This window comes from Corvus moneduloides, chromosome 9, assembly GCF_009650955.1.
Source record: "Corvus moneduloides isolate bCorMon1 chromosome 9, bCorMon1.pri, whole genome shotgun sequence".
Classification (NCBI taxonomy): Eukaryota; Metazoa; Chordata; class Aves; order Passeriformes; family Corvidae; genus Corvus; species Corvus moneduloides.
In genome coordinates this window covers 23313619-23338187 of record NC_045484.1, presented here as the reverse complement: position 1 = coordinate 23338187, position 24569 = coordinate 23313619, and the positions used below count along the sequence as shown (strand labels likewise).

At 44.2% G+C, this 24569-nt stretch overlaps 3 protein-coding genes across 4 annotated transcripts in view; 2 read left to right on the top strand and 1 right to left on the bottom strand.

Annotated features, from left to right (window-relative positions):
* Window positions 1-2852: 2852 nt before the first annotated feature.
* Window positions 2853-9938, top strand: IPP (intracisternal A particle-promoted polypeptide). The gene is made up of 8 exons (XM_032118731.1): window positions 2853-3191; window positions 3275-3706; window positions 4030-4185; window positions 4924-5091; window positions 5883-6020; window positions 6411-6533; window positions 7206-7426; window positions 8194-9938. The coding sequence occupies exons 1-8, from the start codon at window positions 2894-2896 to the stop codon at window positions 8416-8418; spliced, it is 1761 nt and encodes a 586-aa protein (XP_031974622.1). The 5' UTR covers window positions 2853-2893; the 3' UTR covers window positions 8419-9938.
* Window positions 9939-10562: 624 nt separating this feature from the next.
* Window positions 10563-14286, bottom strand: TMEM69 (transmembrane protein 69). Its single transcript, XM_032118734.1, has 3 exons — window positions 14047-14286; window positions 13539-13601; window positions 10563-12948 (listed from the first exon to the last, which is right to left on the bottom strand). Exons 2-3 carry the CDS (start codon window positions 13581-13583, stop codon window positions 12232-12234), a joined length of 762 nt encoding a protein of 253 aa, XP_031974625.1. The 5' UTR covers window positions 13584-13601; window positions 14047-14286; the 3' UTR covers window positions 10563-12231.
* Window positions 14287-14328: 42 nt separating this feature from the next.
* GPBP1L1 (GC-rich promoter binding protein 1 like 1) overlaps window positions 14329-24569 on the top strand; it is a 32213-nt gene continuing 21972 nt past the window's right edge. Inside the window, exon 1 of one of the 2 annotated variants that reach the window (XM_032118733.1) lies at window positions 14329-14414. The gene's annotated coding sequence lies outside the window, so the exon portion shown is untranslated. Of the gene's footprint in view, window positions 14415-14771; window positions 14875-24569 lie in introns of those variants that run through there. The other variant, XM_032118732.1, reaches the window with a different exon arrangement.

Below are 24569 nucleotides of genomic sequence, written 5' to 3'. Positions count from 1 at the left end.
TATCGAGTTCAGGGGGAAAAAAATACAAACAAATCATACTCTAAGAGAGGAGAGGTTCAGCTCCCGCACATGCAACAGCGTCCCGCACAGCAATCAGCCTCCCGATTTTGTTCCAATACGTCACCTCTGCAGTCCCGGTTTTTTTAACGTTCCAACACATCTCCCTGCGGTAACAGCGGCACCTGCAGGATTCGGGAAAAGCAGCACAGACAGCTCCCTCGGCTCCGCAGAACATCATCCACGCATCAGGAAAGGTTTTCCTGAGAACCTTTCAGCCAGGGAAATCTGAGCAGCCAAGGGAACTCTATAGGACAGGGGGTTTTCAAGAAAAAGCATGAAGAGGTTTTTGTGAGAATCTTCTCACTGTTTTGGCAGCAGCACTTCTGTGCAGGTATGGGCAGCAGGACATGTTGAGGAGCACAGGGCATGGCTTTTTTTGTCACCTGTCCTGTATGACAGTCAGCATTTAGCTGGCTTATTGGCAAATACATTTTTACAAGTCTATCATGTTAAAATTGAAGACATTTTTAATTCCTTCACTGGAGTGACTGTCATTCTTGGTGTTGGTTAATCAAGAGGCCTCCTCATTACACAGTGCAATTTCACACTGTCAAAGGTACTTGCAGCATGTTTTGGGAGATTCACAACAGTATATGGGAGCATTGGCTCCATCCTGTACAGCTCCTGCGTGGCCACAGAAGACACCCACTGAAGTGGTGCCCTTTGCTGGGGGCAGAACCATGAACACAGCACAGTACCGGCCTTTGGGGCAAAATTAGCTTGCTCTCAGCAACACTGTTTTGTGTCCGTAAATTTGGCCCTATGGTGTGAAGTCCCAGTGCTGGCCAAGAGTCTAACAGCTGACATCAGCCAGCTAGCGAGCCACTGGCATTTAGGAGAATTCTAAGCCTTTTACTCACAGGCCACTTCCGATGAATAAAATGTCAGCACGAGAGGGGTCTGGTTTCTTTTACTGATGCATCAAAGAAAGAAAAATCTCAACGCATTTCTTAGCCAAGCTTGAAATTTATAGAGTTATATCAGCATGCATGCAACTGTGTGTGCTTGCAGAAACCTTCTCTCTAGATCTATGCTTTCTATGGGTATTTTTTTAAGACCATCTTGAAATGTAATTAGAATGTAATGCTGATGAACAGAGAAACCAACAGCCCCCAGAGGGTATCATGGTTCAGATTCTTTCCAGAAGTACATTTAAAAGTTATTACAATGAAATGCAGACTCATGAGAAAAGCCTGAGGGGCCATGACCATTGTAACTGTGAGCAGACATGTTTTTCTTTTCCAGTCTCACAGTAAATAGATATGGAAGCATTCCAAGTGGCTCTCTGATCGCTTTTTGCTCTGGCTGGATGTTGTGCTCCTGGAACAGTTGTGGAAAACTCTGGAGGGATGTTTTTCTCTCAGAATTAGTGCCAGCTCTGCTGTACCCGGTGACTGCGTGCATTTAACTCAGTATGTGTAGCTCGTCCCCCATCAATGCTCAGGCATGCAGTGACTCAGGGAATTACACAGACTAAGATGGAAGCACACTCTGCCTCAGGATCAGTGCTGACCCCAGTGACCCACATGGTGCTGCTACGGGACACTGTGCTGGAATGAAGAGGAAGGCCCAAACATGGCATGACACTATGGACAAAGGGGGGGCTGGACTGGATCTGCCTGTCCTGGTCCTGGAACAGTTGTGGAAAACTCAGGAGGGATGCTTTTCTCTCAGAATCAGTGTCAGCTCTGCCAGACCCAGTGATCATGTGTGTTTACCTCAGTGTGAGACACTTATCCCCTGTCAGCACAGGTCTGGGGCAACAGTCCTGAGCTAAGGACAGGCAGTGTCCCTGCCTCCCATCTCTGGGGTTCCCTGGACTGGTGGCTGCTGCAATTTCTCCCCAACATAGCCACGTTTTGCACAAGCACAGATGGAGGTCGACAGGGACCCAGTTTGCAAGAGCATGGCTAGGACTGAGGGACAGAGATTGTGAAGGCAGTAAGTGAATAACCTATTGGGGGACCAGTTTTAACCACAGACAAGCTCTTCGCAGAGCAGGAAGCAAGCCCAGAGTAGCCAGAGATGTCTGTAGGGGTGCACAGGGACTCCTCACTTTAAAATGGACATTGAGGTGCTGGAGCATGCCCAGCGAAGGCAACAAGGCTAGAAAACATGTTACGACGAGCAGCTGAGGCAGCAGGGTTTGTTCAGTCTGAAGGATGCTCAGGCAGGACCTCATCACTCTCTACAACTCCCTGGAAGGAGGTTACAGTGAGGTGGGGGTCAGTCTCTTTTACTGTGCCTGCAAGTGAGAGGCCCAGAGGAAATGGCCTTAAGCTAAGACAGGTGAGATTCAGATTAGATGTTAGGAAAAAATTTTCACTGTTCAGGTGGTCAGGTATTGGAACAGGTTGTCTAAGGAAGTGGTGGAAACACCACCCGTGGAGGTGTTTAAGAGGCATTTGGATCTGGCACTGGGTGATGTGGTTTAGCAGTTTAGGGGTTACAGGGGCAGTGCTGGGTAGACCGTTGCAATGATTAACCTTAAAGGTCTCTTCCAACCTTGATGATTCCATGATTTTGAGGGGCCTCGTGGGGCCAGGTGCCCAGGCAGGCTCATAGACAAAGCAACGGACAGAGGCACCAGAACCAGTGCCGGCTTGAGGGCAGCCCTCAGCACACACGGAGCCCTCAGCACACACGGAGCGCAGAGCCCGTGGAGCCCTGCGGCCACACAGAGCCCCCAGCACTCCCCCTCACGGTGCCCGCCCCGCCCATCCAGAGCCGCCTCAGCGGGGAGCGCGCCCCCCCGCGCACGCGCCCGGGCGGGAGGAGAGGGGCGCGTGCGCGGCGCGAGGCCGGCGCCGGGGGTGCCGGTGCCGCAGCAGCGATGGCGGCGAGTGCCGGGACGGGCAAGGGCGGCTCTGGCTCCATCTCCAGCTCCGAGCGGCACGCCCGCCTGCTCCTAGCCCAGATCAACCGGCTGCGCGCCGGGCACAGCTTCTGCGACGTGCGGCTGGAGGTGGGCCCGGAGGCGTTCTCCGTGCACCGCTTGGTGCTGGCGGCCAGCAGCCCCTACTTCGCGGCGCTGTTCGCGGGCGGCATGAAGGAGTCCGGGCGGGACGTGGTGCGGATCGCGGGCGTGGAGGCGGACACCTTCCACGCGCTGCTCGACTTCATCTACACAGGTGAGGGCTGGCGGGGGGGCGAGGGGCGGGTGCCCGGCGGCCGCAGGCTGGAGCGGGGCCCCGCTGTGGTTTGGTGCCCGCAGGGGTGGTGAGCATCGCGGAGCACAACGTCCAGGAGCTCATCGTCGCCGCGGACATGCTGCAGCTCACCGAGGTGGTGGAGCTCTGCTGCGAGTTCCTCAAGGGCCAGATCGACCCGCTGAACTGCATCGGCCTCTTCCAGTTCTCCGAGCAGATCGCCTGTCACGACCTGATGGAGTTCACCGAGAGCTACATCCACGCGCACTTCCTGGAGGTACAGAGCGGGGAGGAGTTCCTGGCGCTCACCAAGGAGCAGCTCGTGAAGATCCTGCGGAGCGAGGACCTGAGCATCGAGGACGAGTACCAGGTTTTCACAGCAGCGATGCAATGGATTCTGAAGGATGTTGGGAAAAGAAAGAAATACGTCGTAGAAGTACTGGAGCCGGTTCGATTCCCTCTACTACCAGCACAAAGGCTGTTAAAATACATAGAAAGTAAGTGAAAGAAGGAATATCAGGTGCATGTATGTGAGCAAACCATGCGTTGTTCAGGGTTACTGGGCTTTGATGGACTGTTTTTTACATTAATAGCATGAGTGAAAATACAGCAAACAAGCTCTATTTTTAAAAAAATAAGCACAGCTTAAACACATGCTTTTGAAAAGCCTTATAAAAGTAGGCAACCTTGATTTGTCTGCTGTTTTAGGAGAAGCTAGTAATTTTTCTACAACTGAATTGTTTAGTTTGTTGCTTTTCACTGTGCTTTTTTTTTAAATTCTGCTTATTTTATTCTTATTCTGTTTATGTTACTCTTCAAGGTATTCCAGATTTCAGTCTTCGGGTGGCCCTGCAAACTCTGTTGAAAGAATATTGTGAAGTCTCTAAATCTCCCAAAGAGAACAAGGTCAGCAGTTTTCTGCAGGCTTCTAAAGGTCGTCCCCGGAGGAAAGCCAGGAAGTACCTTTATGCAGTAGGTTAGAACGTGGCTGTTTGAACCTTATAAAACAAATGAAGTAGTATCTCAGAATGCAGTACTGAAGGAGATACTTGAGGATTTTTTAAAAATCAAAATATGTAAAGATAGTAAAATGTTTCATCATGGCTAAGTTACCATGTTAGCTGCTTTGATTAGAATTGCACAGGAGTCCAGCATTCACATTTCTTGTCATTGTGACATGGCATTCAAAGCCCAGATTTGCTGTTTAAAAATTATTTGCCTTGGGTGGAAAGCTGCAAATCAGCAGAGGATTTACCCAGGATTCACCGCTGGAATGGTGTATGCAAATTCACTGCACGTTTTGTTCTGATGGCTGAAGTTTTCTCTGTGCAGGATACTTTGGTTCATATGATGGGATACTCGCAATTGTAAGTTTTCAGCAAAGCTGCAGCTTTATGTTGGAAGGGAGCACGTTTGTTTCACCCTGTGGGAAGTAGCACTGGCATAGAGAGCAAAGGCTGTTGGCTCGTCTCTGTATTTTACTGAAAACATGAATTCTAATGTTTGTAGTGTTGTGCCATCGGCTCAGCACAATTTCCATGACCCTCAAGGCAACCATTCTTCCTTGTATGCTGGAGAAACAAAGCTACGTGGAAAAATCCAATTCCCACTAAAAGCGGCTAATGGCTGTTACTATAAATTTTTTAATGGTTTAGATATAGGAGCATGAGGATGAACAGGAAGCTCTTACTTGGCCTTTCCACTTACTTTCCAGGTGGGTACACCCGACTGCAAGGAGGACGCTGGAGTGACAGCAGAGCCCTCAGCTGTGTGGAGCGTTTTGACACCTTCAGCCACTACTGGACCACAGTGTCCTCTCTCCACCAGGCCCGGAGCGGGCTGGGGGTGGCTGTGGTGGGAGGAATGGTCTATGCCATAGGAGGTAACAGCTGAAATATGCTTGCTTTCTTACATGAATACTAGAGAACTCATGCATGGAGACTTTCAAAATTATTCTTCTTGTAAGTGGTTCTGAGGATAATACAACTTTTAGGTGTAATAACAAAGGAATTGGTGTTCCTTGGTTCTCTACTGTCACTGCTCTGTGAATGCCTGTTAGGGCTCCTGTGCTCACCAGTTTTTACTAAGCTGCTCTTCCCTCATGGTGTAGCTACTCACAGGTTACCATATGGATGTGTGCAGATATACTCAGAGACGTTGGCTATTCTGTGGGCTTTGTGTACCACCACTAATGGAATTCCTTTTCTCACTTGTAGTCTAGCAGAAGCCCAGAGCGTAAAAGGCAGTAGCACAGGACAGACCACTTGTGGTCTGTCTACCTGTAAAGGCTCATTATGTATGTTTGCACAAGGATATGATGAGCAGCTCTACCAGCCCATCATGAAAGAATGCATATGTAGACTGTTTTTGTCACCACAGAGCTCATTCTTTGGTCTTGAAAACCTAGTCAGTTGTGCTGCAGAGTAAAATGTGAAGCACTGTGGTTGTTTACCTCTCCGATGTTTTCAGTAACTTTTCAGGGAACTATTGATGAAAGAGGTTCCTAGTGATGATTCAGTTCTGGGTGTAAATGAAGCTTTTGCTACGTTGGCCATTTAGCTAAAAGATAAATCTTGTATTGAAATGTTACCTGTCCTGGAAGAAGTTGAAGAATGTTGCCCTATCTGCAGTGCAAAACATTGCATTTCCCTTCTTCTTGCTCTTATTATGTAGGTGAGGACAACTCAATGATTTTTGACTGTACTGAATGTTATGATCCTGTTACTAAGCAATGGACAACAGTGGCTTCCATGAACCATCCCCGCTGTGCACTGGGAGTGTGTACATGCTATGGTGCTATCTATGCTTTGGGTAAGTTGTGGGGTTTTTCTAGGTGAAGATGTTAATTCATAGAACTTGAAAATGGATTTGATCTTATATTACATCTTGGTGATGCAAATTTGCAAACTTAAGTTTTGAAAAGAAGTCCATAAGTATTAACATATGTACTTATTAACATATAATACATATATACATATATAGGTATTAACATATATACATAAATCTCTGTGGATTAGTTATAACGATAACTAATCATTATAACTATATAAATAAACTATATTGTTTAGTTATTTCCATTATAGACTGACTGCATGCTGATTTCAGAATTTGTCCTGGAACAGTGCTCTGTATGTCTAAAAATACAGCTAACACGCAACTTCGTGCCATTAAATTCCTTCCTGTGTTTGCCATTACTTGCAGGAGGCTGGATTGGAGCAGAGATTGGCAACACAATTGAAAGATTTGATCCTGAAGAAAATAGTTGGGATGTGGTGGGAAGCATGGCTAAGCCCCGTTACTGCTTTGGGTGTTGTGAAATGCAAGGTGAATATTGTCAAGTTTATATCCATAAATAGTTGCAACAGCCATTGGATTTTGAAGCTTTAGGTCTCAGTCATGAATTCTTACCTTTGTCTTGTACTGAGCTGTCAGTCACACATGCTTGTGCCTTGCTTGTTTGTTGTTCTAGTACTCTATTTTTGATTCTGCAGAATTCAAAGACTATAAAGTTCTCTCTTGTCTTCTGCCTTTTATGTCATGAAAAGTTTTTACATGGCTGCCAGTATGGTTATGCAGCTAGTCTTTTAAGAGTTGGTTGTTCTTCCTGATACTGCTTTTATTTATCTTCCATATTTGAGTTTGCATGTTTTTCTTTGTGACAATCTGAAGGCTTGCCACAGGTTATTTTAAGACAGACATGTCTAAAGACTTGATCAATACATGTGCTTACTAAGTATTTGATCCTGATCAGGTCAGCATTTGCAACCTTCTGAATTCCTTCCCCTGCACTTAATTAATTTTTGCTTTCCTCAGAGCTTCTAGTGCTCGAGCCTCAAGCTGCTCATGCAAAAGCTTTATGTATTCTACCACTGAGCAAAAGGAGGATTTTCTGTCATTCTTTAACCATCTTAATGTCAGGCTGAAACTTATGTTGTGACAGTAGTTTTCTGTCTTTGTACTATGAAGCCTAAAAGAGGAGAAACTCTGTTTTGGCAGGTTTGATTTATGTCGTTGGTGGTATCAGCAGTGAAGGAGTAGAGCTGCGTTCTGTTGAAGTCTACGACCCCATCTCTAAACGTTGGTCTGAGCTCGCTCCAATGGGCACCCGAAGAGCCTATCTTGGTGTAGCTGCTCTCAATGATTGTATCTATGCTGTGGGAGGCTGGAATGAATCTCAGGATGCACTTGCTAGTGTAGAAAGATACTCATTCGAAGAGGTATGGTAGAGTCCCTTCCTAAATGTCATTTCCTTTTCACTACTGGCTGGTGATCTTGAGTGAAACAAAGCTTTGGTGATCTCAGGGTCTGTCCTAAGTAGCTGTCATGGTTTAACCATGCACAGATATACTGTAGTTTGGTAAATACTTCTTAGGGTTAAGAGGAGAGGATAGATTCCCCTGCTGCAACAGAAAGCTCAATAATCTGAATAGAAAGAAAAAACTCACTGTAAAGGTAAGAGTTACCTTTTATTGCAAAATTTGAGGATCTTCTTCTGCATCAAAATGTTGTGGTGTTTCAGCGTGACTAGAATAAGATAAAAAATTATTCCAGACTGTTATTGCTCATGTTTCTATGGTGCTCTTTGGAAGAGTATCTACTCTTAAAAGTGGAACATAATCCCATGTGCCATCTGTTTTGCTTTTCAATTTGAATCTAGTTTTCCTGTTTCCCCCGCATCAAACTGTACTATGCTTTATTTTAGAGACTGACTGCATCTTGCAGTGACTGAAGAAAGGGAGGGGTGTTGTGTGCCAACAGTATGGGATCTGCTCTTTAGTGACTAACACAATTTGTACCCCTTGTGAAAGTGTTGTCATTCCTGGCTTGATAATCCTCTTGATACTGTACACATACCACGTTGAAACCTGTGAAGTGTATACATAGTGTTCTTTGTATATGTTTCAGTCTTTAAGCTTTAAAAGTTACTTTATCAGAATCAGGGCTTGCCCTAAAACTATTTCTTGATCTTTCACCTTCTTATTAGGAAAAGTGGGTTGAAGTTGCATCGATGAAAGTCCCAAGAGCTGGTGTCTGTGTTGTGGCTGTGAATGGACTTCTCTATGCTTCGGGAGGCCGAGCTCCCAGTCCTGATTTTGCTGCTCCAGTAACCTCTGACTCTGTTGAAGTTTATAACCCTCACATGGACAGCTGGACTGAAATTGCCAACATGATAACCAGCCGCTGCGAAGGAGGCGTAGCTGTGCTGTAAAACACAAAGAAGAAAACTCATTCAAGGAATGAGTGAATATATCTCCTCAGATTTCCTGTTTCATTGACCAGAAACCTCTTTTAACACAGGAGCTTCAGTGGAGAATTAGATCAGAGGGATTTTCCTGAGCAAAAGGAAAAGCCCTTCAAAGTAAATTGGCTTATCCAGTATCTGTCTCAGGAAGTATTCTGTTAAGAGTAGGAATGCCTCTTATAACTGGATTAAGCTCACTGAAATAAATGGTGAATTTGCCCTGTAAAAATCTGAAGTAATAATTCCAACACATTAGAGACATTAATCAGGTTGTTACTCAGCTGGCACTTTAGCCAGACTTGCAATGTGGAAGTGGGTTACTGTCGATAGCAAGGAGTTACCTGTAGGTAAGATCAGGAGGGCATTAGTTCTTTTTCTACCAGAAAACAAGGAAGAGAAGATAACAGATAGGAAAGACTTGGTGACTCTACTTATGACCTTGATGCATTTGAGCCTCTTTTCTGTTGCTGGACATGGTGGGCATTGAATATCGATTGGATCTTTATTTTCTGGCCACTCCACAAATTTGAATGGTGAGTGGATGAGAATTTCCTATTCTGGAAGGTTGTCCTCACATTTCTAATAATGCTATTCCCCTTCAGCACTGGCTTTTCTTCTCGGTGGCGTCAATGATGCCAGTAGACCTCCTTTTTGTGTAAGCTCTGGTGAATTTTAAATGCAAATGCTATTCATTAGACTGGCTGTTCTGTTTAGGACTGCTCTTAGTATAAAAGCACAGGGAAAGGCTTTTTCCCCCATATTTTTTTTCCCTATAGTCAAATGTGTTTTTACCCTGTGTGACACGTGCTGAGACCTGGCATTGAATATTTGCTGTTCTACAAGGCACACTCCTTTACCTTCACTACGTCTCGTATCCTGCCTCATCCAAATTTGAGCCAATGGAACTTTTTGTGATAGAATTAGCTGCATTTAGCATTAAAGTGATTATATCAAGTGTGCTCTTAAGGAATTTGTATTTAGCTGGGATACACTTAGTGGAACAATACTATCAGGAGTTTGGAGTTATTTCTAGATTCATTTAATTAACATATTTGAAGTTGCTTTTTGCGTTTTCAGCACAGCTGTGGATGATTTGGATGGAGTCTGAAGTGAGGCTGCTTGAATTTTGATAAACAGTTTTTCTGGAACACAAAACCACAACTGGAATGTCACAAAACAGGAAGCCTGGTACTGTGTAGACAAAGGAGCATTCATGCTGTTTAGGTCAATATCCCCTGTGTAAAATTAACAAATTAATACATGAATAAATCCTCCAGGTTGAGTGTTGCAGGTACCTTAATCTAGGTCCTAAAATCTGACATAGGGTTGGGCTAAAACATGCTAGATGATGGAGAGTTTCTCTGATTATTATAATCTTGTATGTGCTTTTACTTCAAAGAATTTGTGTCTGAATTAATGGTTTGGGTTTTTTCAAGTATAAGCTTGTTTAAACTGTTTTTCGTAATAAAATGCATTTTCAGAACTGACTGGAATGCTCTTGAAGAGGTTGCTTTCCTAACTAAGTAAGCTATAGTATTGCCACTTTCATATAATAGGTAATTTTTTCTTTTTATTGGAAATCATATTTCCCAGTAGAACACTAGGGAAAGATTGGTTATGAATTGTGACTGTTTGAGTGGTGGAAGTAACACGCTTCTGCAGTAAAATACTCAAGTATTTCTCTTCTTAGTGGAAAATCACTCAGACTTCTTGGGAGTCTGGCTGCCTTGCCAGCTCTATTCAGCCCTCTGTGGGAGGAAATTACAGGTAATATTTCTTAAGTCTTTCTACTTCACATTTCAGGATCCCTCATGGAACCATTTGAGAAACACTACCTTAGCTGTATTTTAGTCGTTTGGGAACTACAAGTTTACTTCTGATCCCTACCTGTAAACTTCCTGGTTTAATGGAGCTTGAGGGAGTCTGCAGTTGTCTGAAGTTACCTTTTCCAGTTTTTGTAACTGGTTCTGCTGTGTTCGACTGAAATTTCAAAGCTAGTTGATTATGGTCTCTAATCCTCAGCACCTCTTTAAACTAATCAAGACAAAGACAGGACTCTGGACATGTCTTAAAAGATGCCATGTCTAAGTAAGAAGGAAGAAAAAATTTTCATTTACAAACTCAATTTTATTTCCTTTATATTCAGAAAACTCTGAAATATATTGTTTAATAGGGTATTTTCATAGTTCAGCATAGAGCAATTGATACCCATAATTGTTTAGAGGTTAATAGGTTCCAAAAGGGAGAGGCTGGTGTCCAGAGCTGCTGTTTCAGCAGTATACCAGATGGTTCCATCTCCAGGACAGGCAGGTTTCTTAAACATCTGTTCTTTGCAGAATGAACAAGTAATAAATTTTAAGGGACAATATGTGCTTTATTTGGTGTAGAACAACAATGAAGAGTAGTGCTTTAATAGAACTATGAGGATTATCTGGTCCTAAGACCAAGTGTGGATGTCATTTTCAGCTTTTTTCTCGCATCTCATATTGTACTTAAATACTTCTGATAAAAAGCTTACAAGAAATATGCCCACATCCCATTTCATAGGTCTCTTGAGGTAGCTGACACTAGAAAAGAAAATCCATGTGACTTAGGTTGTATCTTCCACTGTTCCACTAAATGATGTGCTAGGAAGAATTAAGTACAAAGAGCATATGCTTCTGCAGTGGTTTCACTAATAGGCCCATCATGGAGAGTTTGCAGCCTTCAGGCCATTTGTACCTGTCCAAATACATGGACTCTTAGGAGGGAGAAGACAGAAGCTACTTCCAGTCCCATTATCTGATCCCTTAGTGCCAGCACATGAGTCTTTGTGTCATAGCAGAAGTTAACAGTCCTTTAATTTAGGAGTATGGCAGATCTTTATGGCTATGTTGCATGCAGCTTCCTTTGCTGGGCAGCCCTAAATCCAAGCAAAACCTACATACAGGTGGTGCAAATACTCTTTTTAATTTTAGTAAGCCTGAGCAGGAAGTTGACCTGTCTTCTGTGGCACCTTGTCAAAGATACAAAGCTCCCCCTTCAGCTTTTCCCCACTCCAGCACAGCAGCTGAATGACACATTTCAGGTGAGTGCTGACCTTGGCTTGCCACTGCAAACAGACCTCAGCAGTCCTTTCTTACCTGACACCGCACTGAGCACTGCCTCCCACAGCATCCCTGGAAGCGTTCAGGCTGGATGGGGCTTTGAGCAACCTGATCTAGTGGAAGGTGTCCCTGTGTATGGCAGGGGGTTGGAACGAGACAATCTTTAAGGTCCCTTCCAACCCAAACCATTCCATGATTTTCAGTACCTCCTCTGAAAATAGGAGTGAAATAGAAGTCTTGTTCCACAACACAGCAACTGAGTATGGATGTGCTTTTGCATAATTCTCTGCTACTTCTTTAAACACCAAACTGGAACTGTTTCACCTTGTTACTGTTGTTTTCTCCACCTCAGAACATGACCACGCTTTACAGTTAATAGTTCAGCATGGAGGAATTCATACCCATGTCATTTTGAATCTCCATTCTAAATTCCTAGAGCAGCAACATCTCATTCAGGAGCAATTCTTTGTTCTACAGATAAGGACAGACTCATGCTTGCCTTGGAAGTAATTGCTATTTACAATCCTTCCCTCCTGAACTAGCTTCAAAATCAGTTGGAACATCATTTTGCTTCAAGAATAAGCATCTTGATCCCTGCAATCATACGACTTATAAGCACAAATCAGTCTTTATTTCTCCTGGAACTCCATACAAGTACCTTATTGGCAGATAATAGCTTTTCCTTATTCATTTATTAATTTGTGTTCTGCCGTATCTTTCTGTCATCACTTTGCTCCACCTCTAGGACAGCTTTCAGTGCTACAGTGGCCAACAGGGATAATCCCATCACCACCGTTCCCACTACCCTCAGTACTTTAAACCACCTGGGGTAAGTAGGAAGAAGGGAAATGTCGTAATGCAGCGTTATCCCTAAGGCCAGCACAAGCATTACTGCTCCCTGAGTGATATCTTTGAAAAGCAAGGCTTGGCAGGCAAGCAGAGGAGGAACTATGCCATTAGCCAGGTTCAGCCAGTCTGGCTTGGCTGGGCTGTTTTCCGGGAGAGCAAACCCCCACCTCATTCCCCCTAGGAAAGATGCTGTTGCAGCACCGTAGGCAACCTGAGCAAAGGCCAGCTCTGGGCAGTAGGTCCCCTGGATGGCCATGGCCAGGGGCACGGCCACAAATGGAATTAGCCCCCCAAGGCTTAAGTAAAGGGCTGGCTTGGGAGAATCCTTTAGTGATTCCAGGCTTTTTTGTGATTCTGCCTCAGGTTCTGCAGGGGTTTTCTTCTTGAAAACGGGGAGAGAGGTGTGAAAAGCCTGGAGCTTGGTTGTGTAAACCGATGCTGGTTTGAGGCTCAGAGATGTTGAGAGAGGACACGCATCTCTCCGCAGCTGGAGGGCGAAGGAAGACCAAGTTGTCTTATTCTTGCCATAGAGGAGCAGTCTGGGATCAGTCATCTTCTGCAGCTGCAAGCACAAAACTTGTTCTGAACCCTGTACAGTGCAGGCTTACAGATCTGCAGGTACCTAAACTATGTACTGAGTATTGTACCAAGTGGTTTTCCAGGTCAGGTCACACCACAGCTGTCCTTGCTCTTGACTTTCAAGTGGTTTTAACTGAACTAATGAAGGTACCCTATGCAGCTGATGAAGAGCAACTGGGCTCTCCAGAGTGCATAAGCAAAGCTTACGCAGTGCCCACCTATCCCTCCCCACACACATGCATTCTTTAGGCACTTTTAAGATATATCAGACCTTTTCAGAGTCAAATATGAAACAGTTTCATATAGAAGCAGGATAAGGTCACCCCAGAAACTAGCTACTGTCCCCTCACTACTCCATCAAGAAAAAAGATCTTGAGACAATAAAATCTAATTTTATTAAAGAAATAGCTTTGCCTAAAGGTGCTGTAGAAACAATGAACTGTTCTAGAAAAGCTGAGTGATAAAAGTGCTAAAACTCCAACTTGGAAGCCACCCATTTTTCAAAGCTGCAGTCCTATCTTTTGCTATTTTACTTTTAAATAAAATCAGCCAAAAAAGCCTTCAGTTACTTACCTTGGAAGGTGTGTTGAAGCAGCATCGTCGTATGAGAGGAAACATATTTGTTTTGTCAATGCCCTAAAACAGAAAAATTCAGGAGAAGGTCTGAACGGATGAATTGCTGAGTTGGTCTGATGTTCAAAGTTTAGTCAGTCTACACTTATCAAATGCAAGAGTCTTACAGGTACATATTTGAAGAGATATATGTATATGTATTCCATATGTATTCAATCGGTACTTGCCCACTACAGAATATTTAGTTTCAGGCAGCTTTATGAACCTAAGTTCTAAAGCTGTATTAACTGTTGCAAAAACAATTTCTAGTTAAAGAACTGAGTATCAGGGAACAAGTGATGGCTTCCCGTTCATGGATCATCTCCTCTTCAAGGGATAAATGGCTGCAAAAAGCTTATAAACGAGCAATTTCTCACACGCGGAAAAAGCGATCATTAATTTAAAAAGGAGTGGAGAAGCCATCCCATCCAAGCTGCATGTAAGCTCCCTGCCGAGGTACGACACTCACCGGGTAAGGCGGGCGGCTCGCCCTGGATTTGACTCCGCAGTTCCCGGTCCTGCTGCACCGGAAGAAAAAGGCGACCCCACGCAACCAAACTCGCCTCAAGGAGAGCGAGGGGAGACTAGAATATATGTATATTCCAGAGGAGGCGGGGCCACTCTGCCCACCAGAGAGCGGGCAGGACTGGCCGGGGTCTGCCACCGGCCCGGACACGCTCGCTGTGGCGGCTTCCGGTGCCCCCTTAAGCGCTCCGACGGCGCCCGGCGCTTAGCGCTACCGGTCTGAGCGGGAACTGGCGCGACCTATCCTGTTCCGCCGGGCCGGGGAAGGACCCATCCGCGCCGAAACCGGTCACTCTCAGCCCGAGGGCCGCGGTCAGTCTGGCAGAGAAGCGACACGCTCCTCTCCTGCCCGAGGAATATAGACCCTCTCCTGGGGGGCAGTGCAGCAGTTCCTGCTTTCTATCTTCCGGCATCACCACATCGGGCGAGTCTCTCACATGCGGACTACAAATCCCAGCCTGCCTTGCGGCCTGCCGCCCGCCTATCTGCACGGCGGGAATGGCGAGTAGCCTTCTGGGATGCGTAGTCTGCAGCTGCTTCCGACAGGCGGTGACGAAGGTGGTGGGAGCCACCGCCGCTGATTGGTGGGGCGGGAGGCGCGGGGGCAGGGAAGAGGAACCGGGGGGCGTGTCCCTTCCGCGTGCTCGGCCCCGCCCCGCGCGCGCGCGGGCCCCGCCCCCTCCGGCCCCCGGCCGGGCAGGGCTGGGCGGCCATTTTGGGCAGAGCTTTGTTATGGTTGTGGGGCCGTCGGAGCCGCGCCAGGGCCCGCCCGGTGAGTGTGGCCCCCGCGCCGCCCCCGCCGCGCCCCCCGCGCCCCCCGCGTCTTCACCTGGCCCTTGCCGCCCCCAGGCCCGCCCCGCCGCCCCCCGCGGCAGCGCGGGCTCGGTGTGCGGCCCGGGAGCGGCCTCCCGCCAGGCCGGGCCCCCACCCCCCCCTCCCCCCCCCGCGCTCGGTCCCGCGGCCGCGGCGGATCCGTGGGGGGGGGGGGGGGGTGGAGAGGGGGGGGGCAGCGCGAGGTCCCCGCGGGCAGGGCCGGGCCGGGCCGGGCCGGGGTGGGCGGTGGGGGCCGGGGCTCTGCGGTTTATTGTTTCCTGCTCAGCCGGGAAGTTCGTAGCGCTGACAGTGCCGGAGCTGAGCTCCTGTCATGGGGCCGTCCGTGAGCGGGGCGGGGGGGAACGGGCTGGGGCGGCGGGTGAGTCCCGGGGGGGGCCGGGCAGGGGCAACCCCGCCGTAGGCTGGAAACGAAACTGGGTGAGTGGCACCAGCCCGGCCGCTTCCCTTCGGCTCCTCCCGGGCCGCGCTTCCCGGCTGCCCCCGGCGGGAAGGGGCGGTCGGCGCCGGGCAGTGACACGTGTGCTGCGGGCAGCCGGGGCCCGGCTCGCTGTGCCAGCGAGGCTGGGAAACTTGTCAGGTGCCGCTCGCTGTGTGCTCGTAGGGAAACAGCGCCTGGCCCGAGCGTGAGGCGGCTCTTTCCGGCGTGAAAGTTATTTCCGTGTGTCCGGTGTGTTTTATGCCCCCTTGGCCTAAGGTCTTGTGTGGTTTAACTTAAACGGCTGGAGCTGGACTTGATCAGAACGCGCCTAGGGTTTCAAATATCCACTTAAGACTTTGAATTCAGTTCGGTTTAGTAACGAGCTGTTTTGGAACGATTTTAGAGCAGTCAGTGGGTGTCTGCACAAGTTACGAGTTTTTAAACAGCTTTAGAGGAACAGTAGCTATTTAAATTCTTACAAGTAATGGTGGAATGGCTTAAGAGTGTTGCTTAAAAATCTTTTTATATTAACATGACCAGGTAGGACAGCCTGCCTTTCCCCGCCCCCGAGCTGTGAGTGACACAAGTGTTAGTAATGTTGATAATACTCTGAAACGTTGCAAGTGCCTGAGCAAAGTGTGGAAATAGCAAAGAGGAGGAATGGAGATAACAGCTGAGATAATTGGAGCGCCATCAAAGCTGAGTTTACTGTAGAGTTGACATTGCTTCCTATAAAAATGTTAGGTGGTTATGAAAAAAGCTTATGCAAATGTTACTTCGTGAATGAATATGGCTGGTATTTCAGTGAAAGGTTCCCCATGCTTATCCATTTGGAGACCGGTATTTCAAACTTCCAGTTTCTGACTCAGGAAGGAAACAGGTGTAGAGCAGTGGTAGGAACAAATAAAATTCCCAGATTTAAGAGGAGCAGCTTTTCCTCTCACACTCTTTCACATAATTTCTGGAGGAAAGTCCCTTTAAAAAGAACTTCTTGAAGTTTTGTATTTAGAATAGAAAGTCTTCAGGTGGTACTTCCTTATGGCTTTTTTTTTTTTTTCCCCCAGCTATTTGTAGGGAAGTGCAGCCCTCTGTATTTTATATTCATCTGGTTTATAGCCTTAATCCTATATGACACAGAAGTTTCCATTGCAGATATCATACGAGGACCTAAAGTGGAAATATGCAGGGAACAGATGGCATTTTAAAAAAACACAAATCCTGGTTTTTTTCTGCGGTGTCTCAGAAATATGAGGAGCAGAATGCAGATGTGAAATACAGCAAATCAAAGGGAAGTGCACACTTTCTGAATGTTAGGAAAAAGTTTTACTTTGAGAATATCTACAGGGTATGGTCAACTTGTCTCGCATGTGTGACTGCTGTGTGGTGTTACTGAATCTTGAAATTCCTGTTTTAAATTAGGAAATGAAATCATTACAGGAAAAATAATATTCACTAGCATTTTCAATTAATGGAAATGGTATTTCAGGACTTGTGCGATCCTTATTTTAACACAGAAAAATGCTGTGGTTGGATCTGTGAATTTCTTCAGGAGTGTGGGGTGTCATAACGTAGTTCTTGCCATTACAAAGTGAAGAAAAACTATTGGCTCAGGAGTTAAAGTTACCTTATTTTTTTTTCAGCGTTACAAATTGTTTGAAGTTAGTTGTGTAACTGCTGAATTGACTTAGCTATGAAGTGTACTCCAGGGTGTGCTTTGTTTGTTTGTCTGAAGAGATTGGAAAAGGGCTGACTCTGTTCAGTAGAGCTGAAGCATTAAAGCACCTCTCTCCAGCAGAGTGCTGGCTGTGTTTGCATGGACACAGCTTTTCCTTACAGTTTCGTAGAAACAACCAGGAGGTGACTGTTGCTCTAGCTTATCCAGGGAGAGGTCATAGTTACTGGATTTTGCAGTTGATGAGGTAGTGTGTGTACCAGGAGGTTTCCCTGGGATTTTTAAGTTTTGTGTTAATTTATTTGTAGAGGCTGGAGTGGTTTGGTTTTGGTTCTGCAAACTCAGCAATGTAAGTAGACATTTTACTGTCACTTACGTAGTGACCAGGATGCCAACTAAATCATGTGTGGCGTTTGTTTTAGCAAGAGAAATTGAGGTCCGTGTTCTCTTTGCTCGTCAGATTCGATGAAAAGCAGTGAAATTGGCAGAAACGTGGTCCTGCTCAGAATACTTCATGAAAGCCAGAATGTTGTTTAACTTGTGTGCTGTAACTTTATATGTTCCTGTGAAAATGTGCCAAACTTTAACGAGTTACTGTATGGTCAGAAGATAAATTTATGGTTTTGGGAGTGGATTTAGGTAGAGACTGATAGTGACTAAGTGTCCACTGCCCCATACATGTATGTGCAAACACTGTGCAGACGTAGAAGTTCTAGGTTAGACAGGGCTGTGAGTGTGACAGTAAGCAGGGAGGGGAAGCATTATGGCTTAATTGATCATACATATTAGTGATCAGGCTGTATCACTCCAAACTGGAAATTCTTGATTAAAGTATGCAGCTCCTTCTCTAGCTGGTTTTCAAAAGTCAGGAGAAGAATTTTCACCCTTTATGCTACTTAGACCTTTCTATAATTAAACAGCAAAACAGTTTTGCAAAGTGTTGGTGTATGCAGTTCTATAATATGACTAATCTGAAATAGTTGCACTTCCAAGGTCTGGCTTAACAAAAATGCTTTGAACCCGTGCAGCCAAACATAACTGAGGTTTTCTGCAATAAATGATGCTCAGAAAGAAATCTTTTGCAGCATGTGACCTTGTGCCTCAGGGACTGTTGTACATTAGGGAGTTCACCAGGAGCAGCTGAAGTTCTAGGACTTACAGGCGTTCTAGCAAAAATGCCAGTGTTGGTTTGTTTTCTCCTTGAATCTTGTGATCATTTCCAGTTCAATGTTTTGCATAGTTTTATCCTCCACACTGGAAGGAGTATCACAACTCTGTGGCGTGATGTTAGTGGCTCTTGATAAGGAGATATGTCTGTAATGTTGTCTGAATGTTCCTGGTTTTAGGAATCCCCTTTTTTCAATAGAAGAAGAAATTAGGAATTTTAATTTAATTTCCCTTAGAGAAGTTTTATTTTTGGTATCTCTTCTAGGTTCTGGATATCTGTGTGACCCCCTCCCCATACTGTAGTTGCAACATAGGGAGTATGTGGCAATGAGTGACACTCTCTTGGAATTTTGTCATCTTCAGTTTATGACAATTAACTTGTAAATAAAGGACTGAGTCTGCCAGGGAGATATATGGTATTATTCTGGGCACAGAAATTATTGGTATTCACAAAGTTGCTGGTGAAGGTGTATGGTAAAGATTACAACAGGTCTCCCTCCAGCCTTTCAGCACAGAGGAGTGTTTTGCCATTGTGTTACAGTGCGTCATCCATCATCAAGGGATTAATCAAGACTCACATGAGATGATCTGAAAAGACCTTTGATGTTAATCTTAAAAAAACTCAGCAAGGAACTCTCATCCTGAAAATGTTGAATGTGTTATGATCTTGACTGTTAGTTTGGGAAAACTGTCTTTCCTCTACTTTGAACTACAGTTAAAAGTAGAGAAATGGGTTAATGACAGCTTTAATGTCTTCAGGTTGACTGGGCCTTCTGGAATGTATCCTCTAGTATTTAGGGAGCTGAGAGCCTGTGGGGGTGGGAAAAGTTCCAGAATGCTGAGGAGTTGAGGAGCATTTTCCCTCACAACATCTAGAAAAAAGGCAATACTTGGGTATGTCCAGAGGAAGAGTGTTCACATCAGGGAGTCTGCGTCATGTACTTTTTGGTGGTTTCACTTCCCTATATTGCAATGATGTTCTTACTGAACACACAGATAATGTGATCCTGACAAATTCAATAAATGGTCTGAAAACAATAGCTTTGGATTCAGCCATTTTGGTGTAGATGGGTTCAAATTACTGTGTTTTGGTATATTGCCTACACAGACAAGTAGCAGCTGGCAGGGCAGCAGTTCTGTGGGGGAGTATCTGGGGGTTGTAATGGTTCCTAAATTATCATGAGTCAGCAGCATCACTGTCATGAAAATTCACTTGTCATACTGGAACATATAGAAGCATTTAAAATAAGGTAATGAAGCAGTTTCTCCGTTCTGCCGAGGAGTGGTAGGTGTTCAGCAGGAGCTATCTTGTTCAGGTTGGGATAATGTCATACTTGGGAAAGTTATGGCTGTGTAACAAGATCCGTAAAGAAAATAACAAAGTCTGTGAAAGAGAGAAACCGTAACTAAGGATTGGAAAAAAAAATTGATTGGTTAGCTCTACGGTGTATTTATACAACATGTTTCATCAGACATTAGCAGGTGATGTATACAGCAGCTTAAAAAAGTTACCTGCAGGTATAACTGGGAGGCAGCTCTGACATCGTGTCACTGCCTGCAAGCTGTCACACTTGGTAGGTGGGTCACGTCAGTTTTTTCGTCATTGGTGCTTTGAACTTGAAAGCTTGATCTTTGCCAGTAAAATGTGACTGGTTGAGGGTGGGTTGTTTGTTGGTTTTGGTTTTTTTTTAAAGCATGGCTATATTTGATCCCAGAATATGATAGTAGATCCTTTTTCTGCTGCCAAACCGTGCTGGGATACAGGGTGATCTGTGGGACTTCCCCAGAAAAAAAAAAAAAAAACCTACCTGCTAAAGTTGCCTTTCAGTCAGGGAATACTGAAGTTTTGGTCTGGAGAAAAGATTTCTTAAAAGGTATCTGCAAGGAGAGTTTAGTCAGGTTTCTACATCCGTCATGAGTAAAACAAGTAGTTATGAGTTGAAATTGCAGCAGAATATGTTCAGGTGAGGCATTAGATGCAGGGACAGGCTTTCAAGCCATACAAATAACCAAAACAGATTGTAGGGATACACTGGAGAATGCTGGTGTGCTAATCTGGTTTGATTTACAGCTTCCAAAAAAATATTCAAGTGGAGGTATGTATAGCTGCATAATGAATTCCAGTCTGCTGATGACAAACTCGTTTTTCTGATACTTTATGAGACATTTCAGGATTAATTTTTGGACCTCTGCAGGCTGAAGATCACTGTACAAATTGGTGAAGGGGGGGGAGTTGCTTAGTTGACTTTCAGAGACATCTGATGGAAGAGGGTAGAGCTAAATTCTTTTAAATCTCAGGAAAAGGTGCTTAACTGTGCAATGTATGAGGATTTTTTTTCCCACACAGATGTTTTGCTTGTATTCACTAATTTATTGTGGGACACTAGGATAGAAGAATCAGTGTTTTAGTCTTGGCCCACACAGATTACCTGCAGAAAAACAATAATTCTCTGCAAGATCTAAAGACAAAGCTAAAACCAGCTGGACAACATTTTGTCCATAACTCCTTGCTTTATTTTAACTCAGTTTCACAAACTAGATTGTAGATAGAACTCCAGGAAAACACTGTGAACATCTAAAGAGGATATATGTCCCAGCTGCAGCAAATCATTAGATGACAGGATGACTTTTTCTCTTTCTTTTTTTTTTTTTTTTAAGCTAAGACCAAACTAGTGGAATATGTATTATTTTTGCAATTTATTTTATATGTATAAGAGTTGTTTTAAACTGAATTGTGTTCAGTAACTTTTCTGCACTGATGTTTGTTAATACTTTCTCAATCAGAAAGTGCTGAAAATGTTAAACCAGTGAAATGAAAAGCATTGCAGACAATGTAAACTTTACAAACTAATGCAGGTGTTGTACACATGCTGAAAAGTGCTGAGTGAACATGTCTTTTGTCATGTCCTAGTTACGGACAAATAAATGTGGAGTTTGATCATATTGTCCTGGTCTTGATGTAAAAGGGTTTGGAAATAATCCAGATTGCAGGGAGGGGCAGAAAAGGTATGAGTTGTCCCTCAGTCTTGGCAGGCTGTCTTTAGGGGAAGTACCTATAACTGGAATGCACCTCCCTTCCCAGTTTGTAGTACTGGTCTTGTAGGACCCAGGTAATGGTATTGAGAGGAAGAATTACTACAGTACTGGTTAGGAGAATGGTCTCTTATTTCTGAATGTCCTCTGTTTTGTTGACTTTCAATTCTCCTTCCTCTTTGCAAATGACATGCCTTTTACTTGCTTATCCTTCATCTGAAATGCAGATCTGTGCTTCCGTCTACTTGATTTGTAGTCTCTCTTGCCTTGACACAAATATTTGATAAATAGTCTGGTTGCATTTGAGGCTCTTTTCCAAAGGAAATTCGTTTTTCTCCACTCCAAATGGAATATATTTAAATGTAAATGTGCTATAGTAGCGGTAATAACCCTGGTAAAATACTGGCTTATAAAATACCCTTAGTGGGAAATACCCATCCCATGATATTTTTTTTGAGGTACTGGAGAACTACTTACTTAACTTCTGCTTAGGCTCCATCCACATCTCTGGAAGACAGGTAGGCAGGAGGTATGTAGCATACAGCAGGGATAAGCCAGTAATTACATATTTGCAATTCTTTCCTGATGATGGAGAACATTATCCTGGTGTGTGCTACTGAGCAGTAGAAGTGACTTTGTTCTTTAAGGCTTTGGGCAGACTGTACAGATGGCCTCTTCATTGCCCTTTCGCTCATTCTGTCATAAGGGTTTGGGGACAGGAGTGGTACCTTAAAGGCAGCCATGACGAGGTGCTGTGCTGTGTAAGGTTCTGGGCAGAACAGAGCCTTATCTTGACTTACTTGCAAAAGATCTGTAGATCAAAGTGCAGTACAAAATAGATGTTTGATTTTGTTCCTTAAAGAGCTAAAAATAAAAAGACCTTTGGATTTGATTAAAACAGTAGAATACCTTCTCCAGATTTAAAATACCTTATTTAACAAAATGCTAAAGCTGTTTGAAAGTTCAGAACGTTGATCACGTTTAAAGCCTAATACTATTTAAAATGCGTTTCTTTGGTTTGTATCAGTAGTGTCAATAGATGCACTTGTTTAAGAGGTGTACCATCCCTGAAGCCTTACTTCTTGCAGCAGGGCAGAGCAGTAAACAGGTTTTAATATTTCAGGTAAATACCACTGTTCTCTAACATAAACAGTACTAAAGGCAGTGAAAGGGACATTGGAGGGAGGGAAGTGGAATCTTAACAGGCACAGGAGAGAGGCATAAGGGATGACAGCATTGCCAGTGGCTGCACAGTATGAAACATAGGAATAACTGGTGGTAGGCATAATATCTAGAAAGCCTGTGTTCTCCTATTTTGTGCTTATGAGAAGTTGACCCTTTTAGATTTTACATGTTTAAAATGGCCTTATCTTGGTATTCTTGGTGCTTTGAGGAGTAAATTCATGAAAACCCCTTGGAAGGGTTCATTTTTGATGTATCACACTTGCTGGCTATGGTCCAGAGACTTATCTTACACAGGCTTCTGTACAGGCTCCCCATGATGCTGCCTTTTCCAAAATATGCTTTGGGCTTTTGAGTTAAGTACAACTTGCTTCCAAAGACAAGTTTGCTGGCTTTTGTGTGGTAACCTTGCTAGTAAAAACTTGGCTCAACAGAAGCTTGGAGGGCCGGTGTATCATCAGTGAATAACGTTTCTGAAGGTCGTGTTTTTGTGAGTGGTGTTTTCTTGTTTGATGAAGAATCTTTCCTGCAGTCCTAGAAGTCACTTTTTTCTGTTACTGGGTTGTTACTTTTGTATGTCCTTGTATCTTTAATTGATGTCACAAAGGAAAAAAATAATCTCCTTACCCCCTATACTCTAGATCTCAATATGTATTCATGAGACCAGACTGTTAAGGCTTTGCTTGGTGTGTGGTTTTGTGGGGGTATGTGTTTGTCTAGAAGTTTTGAAGGAGGGAAGACTGGGTCAGCGTGGCCTTGGAGAAGTGGAAAGTAAGTATGTGAAGGGACAGGTTGTTTGTGAAGCAGAGCTGTGTGAGATGTCAATGGAAGAACTGTCAGTAGAGAAAAGGGGATTAGGACATAGATGTGTCTGTATGGACCTTTCTTAACCTATTTTCAGTTCATTTAAGTTAGTCATCTGGTTTGTGTAAGTGGTCAGGTATGTAACAGTTGGTATGATTTTCCCCCACCCCTAGCCTGTTACTCTGGAAGCACTTTTGTATGGCCAAGCTTCTGGCATGTTTTCATTTTGGAATATAGATTTGCAGTGTTCTGTCTAGAATACAAAACAGTTTTGATGACTCTGCAAGATAGATTCATTTGCTTTAAACTTGAAAACCAAGTTGTTAATCTTTCTGTAATAGATCCTTTTCACTAAAACATTTAATATCTATATCTGGGAAAGTTTTAGTTTAGTACATGATTAACATTTTAATCCATCCTTTAGTGTTCTAAAATGGGCTCATATTTCTATAAATCTAGCAAACTGTTATGAGTGATGCTCTATATTTTTAGATACTACATTTTTTTCAGCAGCCAGATACAATTTAAGCAATTTTTTTGCAGTATTTTTAATTAATAGGGCTGTCCTTTATTTTGGAAGGCTGGCTGTGGGATATAATGGGAAGAAACGAGTAGTGATGGCATATCTGGGATAGTTCTTCTGGTTCCTAATACCTCAGGTGTGTGAGCTCTACCAGTTGTACGTGCCATTCCGGAACATCTGCATTTGTCCTCTCCAAAGGGAACTGGTTTTCAGTTGTGCAGACAGGGTGAAGGTGTGTCTAGACAATTGTATTAATGGAAGTGAAAGGAAAAGGGAAGTTTGTTTTGTAGCTACTTTATGTAGGTGAACTGGAAATGAATGATCTCAACTTGTGAAGACATGGCTCACCAGTTGTTATGACAACTATTGAACGAGTTATGCTGCACTTGTGTCTTTTATAGTAAGGCCTAATAATGCATGCAAGGTTGAAGCAAGGTTTATAATTATATTATAAATGTAATTCACTGTCACAGATTGCCCAGAGAAGTTGTGGATGCCCCATCGCTGGAGATGAGCATTCTGGTAAAGTGGAAGGTGTCTCTGCCTGTGGCAGGGGGGCTGTAACTAGGTGTTTTTTAAGGCTGTGTACCCAAATATGATTATCTTTATAATATGTTTTTGATAGTAAGACCAAGCCTTGTAACGTTTGGGGTTTTTTTCTGGAAAACAGGGTAGTGAAATTTCACGTGAGGCTTTTTGATAGCCTTAAGGAAGTCAGTAGCATGCTTTTGACTCTTCCTGAGTTGGACTGCAGGCTGTGCTCCCTATTTTTGTGAATCTGTTGGGTGAACTGGAGGTTATTAGAAAGAGATATTTCAGTGAATGCATATTGTG

Coding starts and splice junctions, on each gene's coding strand:
- IPP (XM_032118731.1), top strand. CDS start 2,894: ATGGCGGCGAGTGCCGGGACGGGCAAGGGCGGCTCTGGCTCCATCTCC. Junction 3,707..4,029: donor GCTGTTAAAATACATAGAAA/GTAAGTGAAAGA, acceptor TTACTCTTCAAG/GTATTCCAGATTTCAGTCTT. Junction 7,427..8,193: donor AAAGATACTCATTCGAAGAG/GTATGGTAGAGT, acceptor CCTTCTTATTAG/GAAAAGTGGGTTGAAGTTGC.
- TMEM69 (XM_032118734.1), bottom strand. CDS start 13,583: ATGTTTCCTCTCATACGACGATGCTGCTTCAACACACCTTCCAAG. Junction 12,949..13,538: donor GCTTCAACACACCTTCCAAG/GTAAGTAACTGA, acceptor TTGTGCTTGCAG/CTGCAGAAGATGACTGATCC.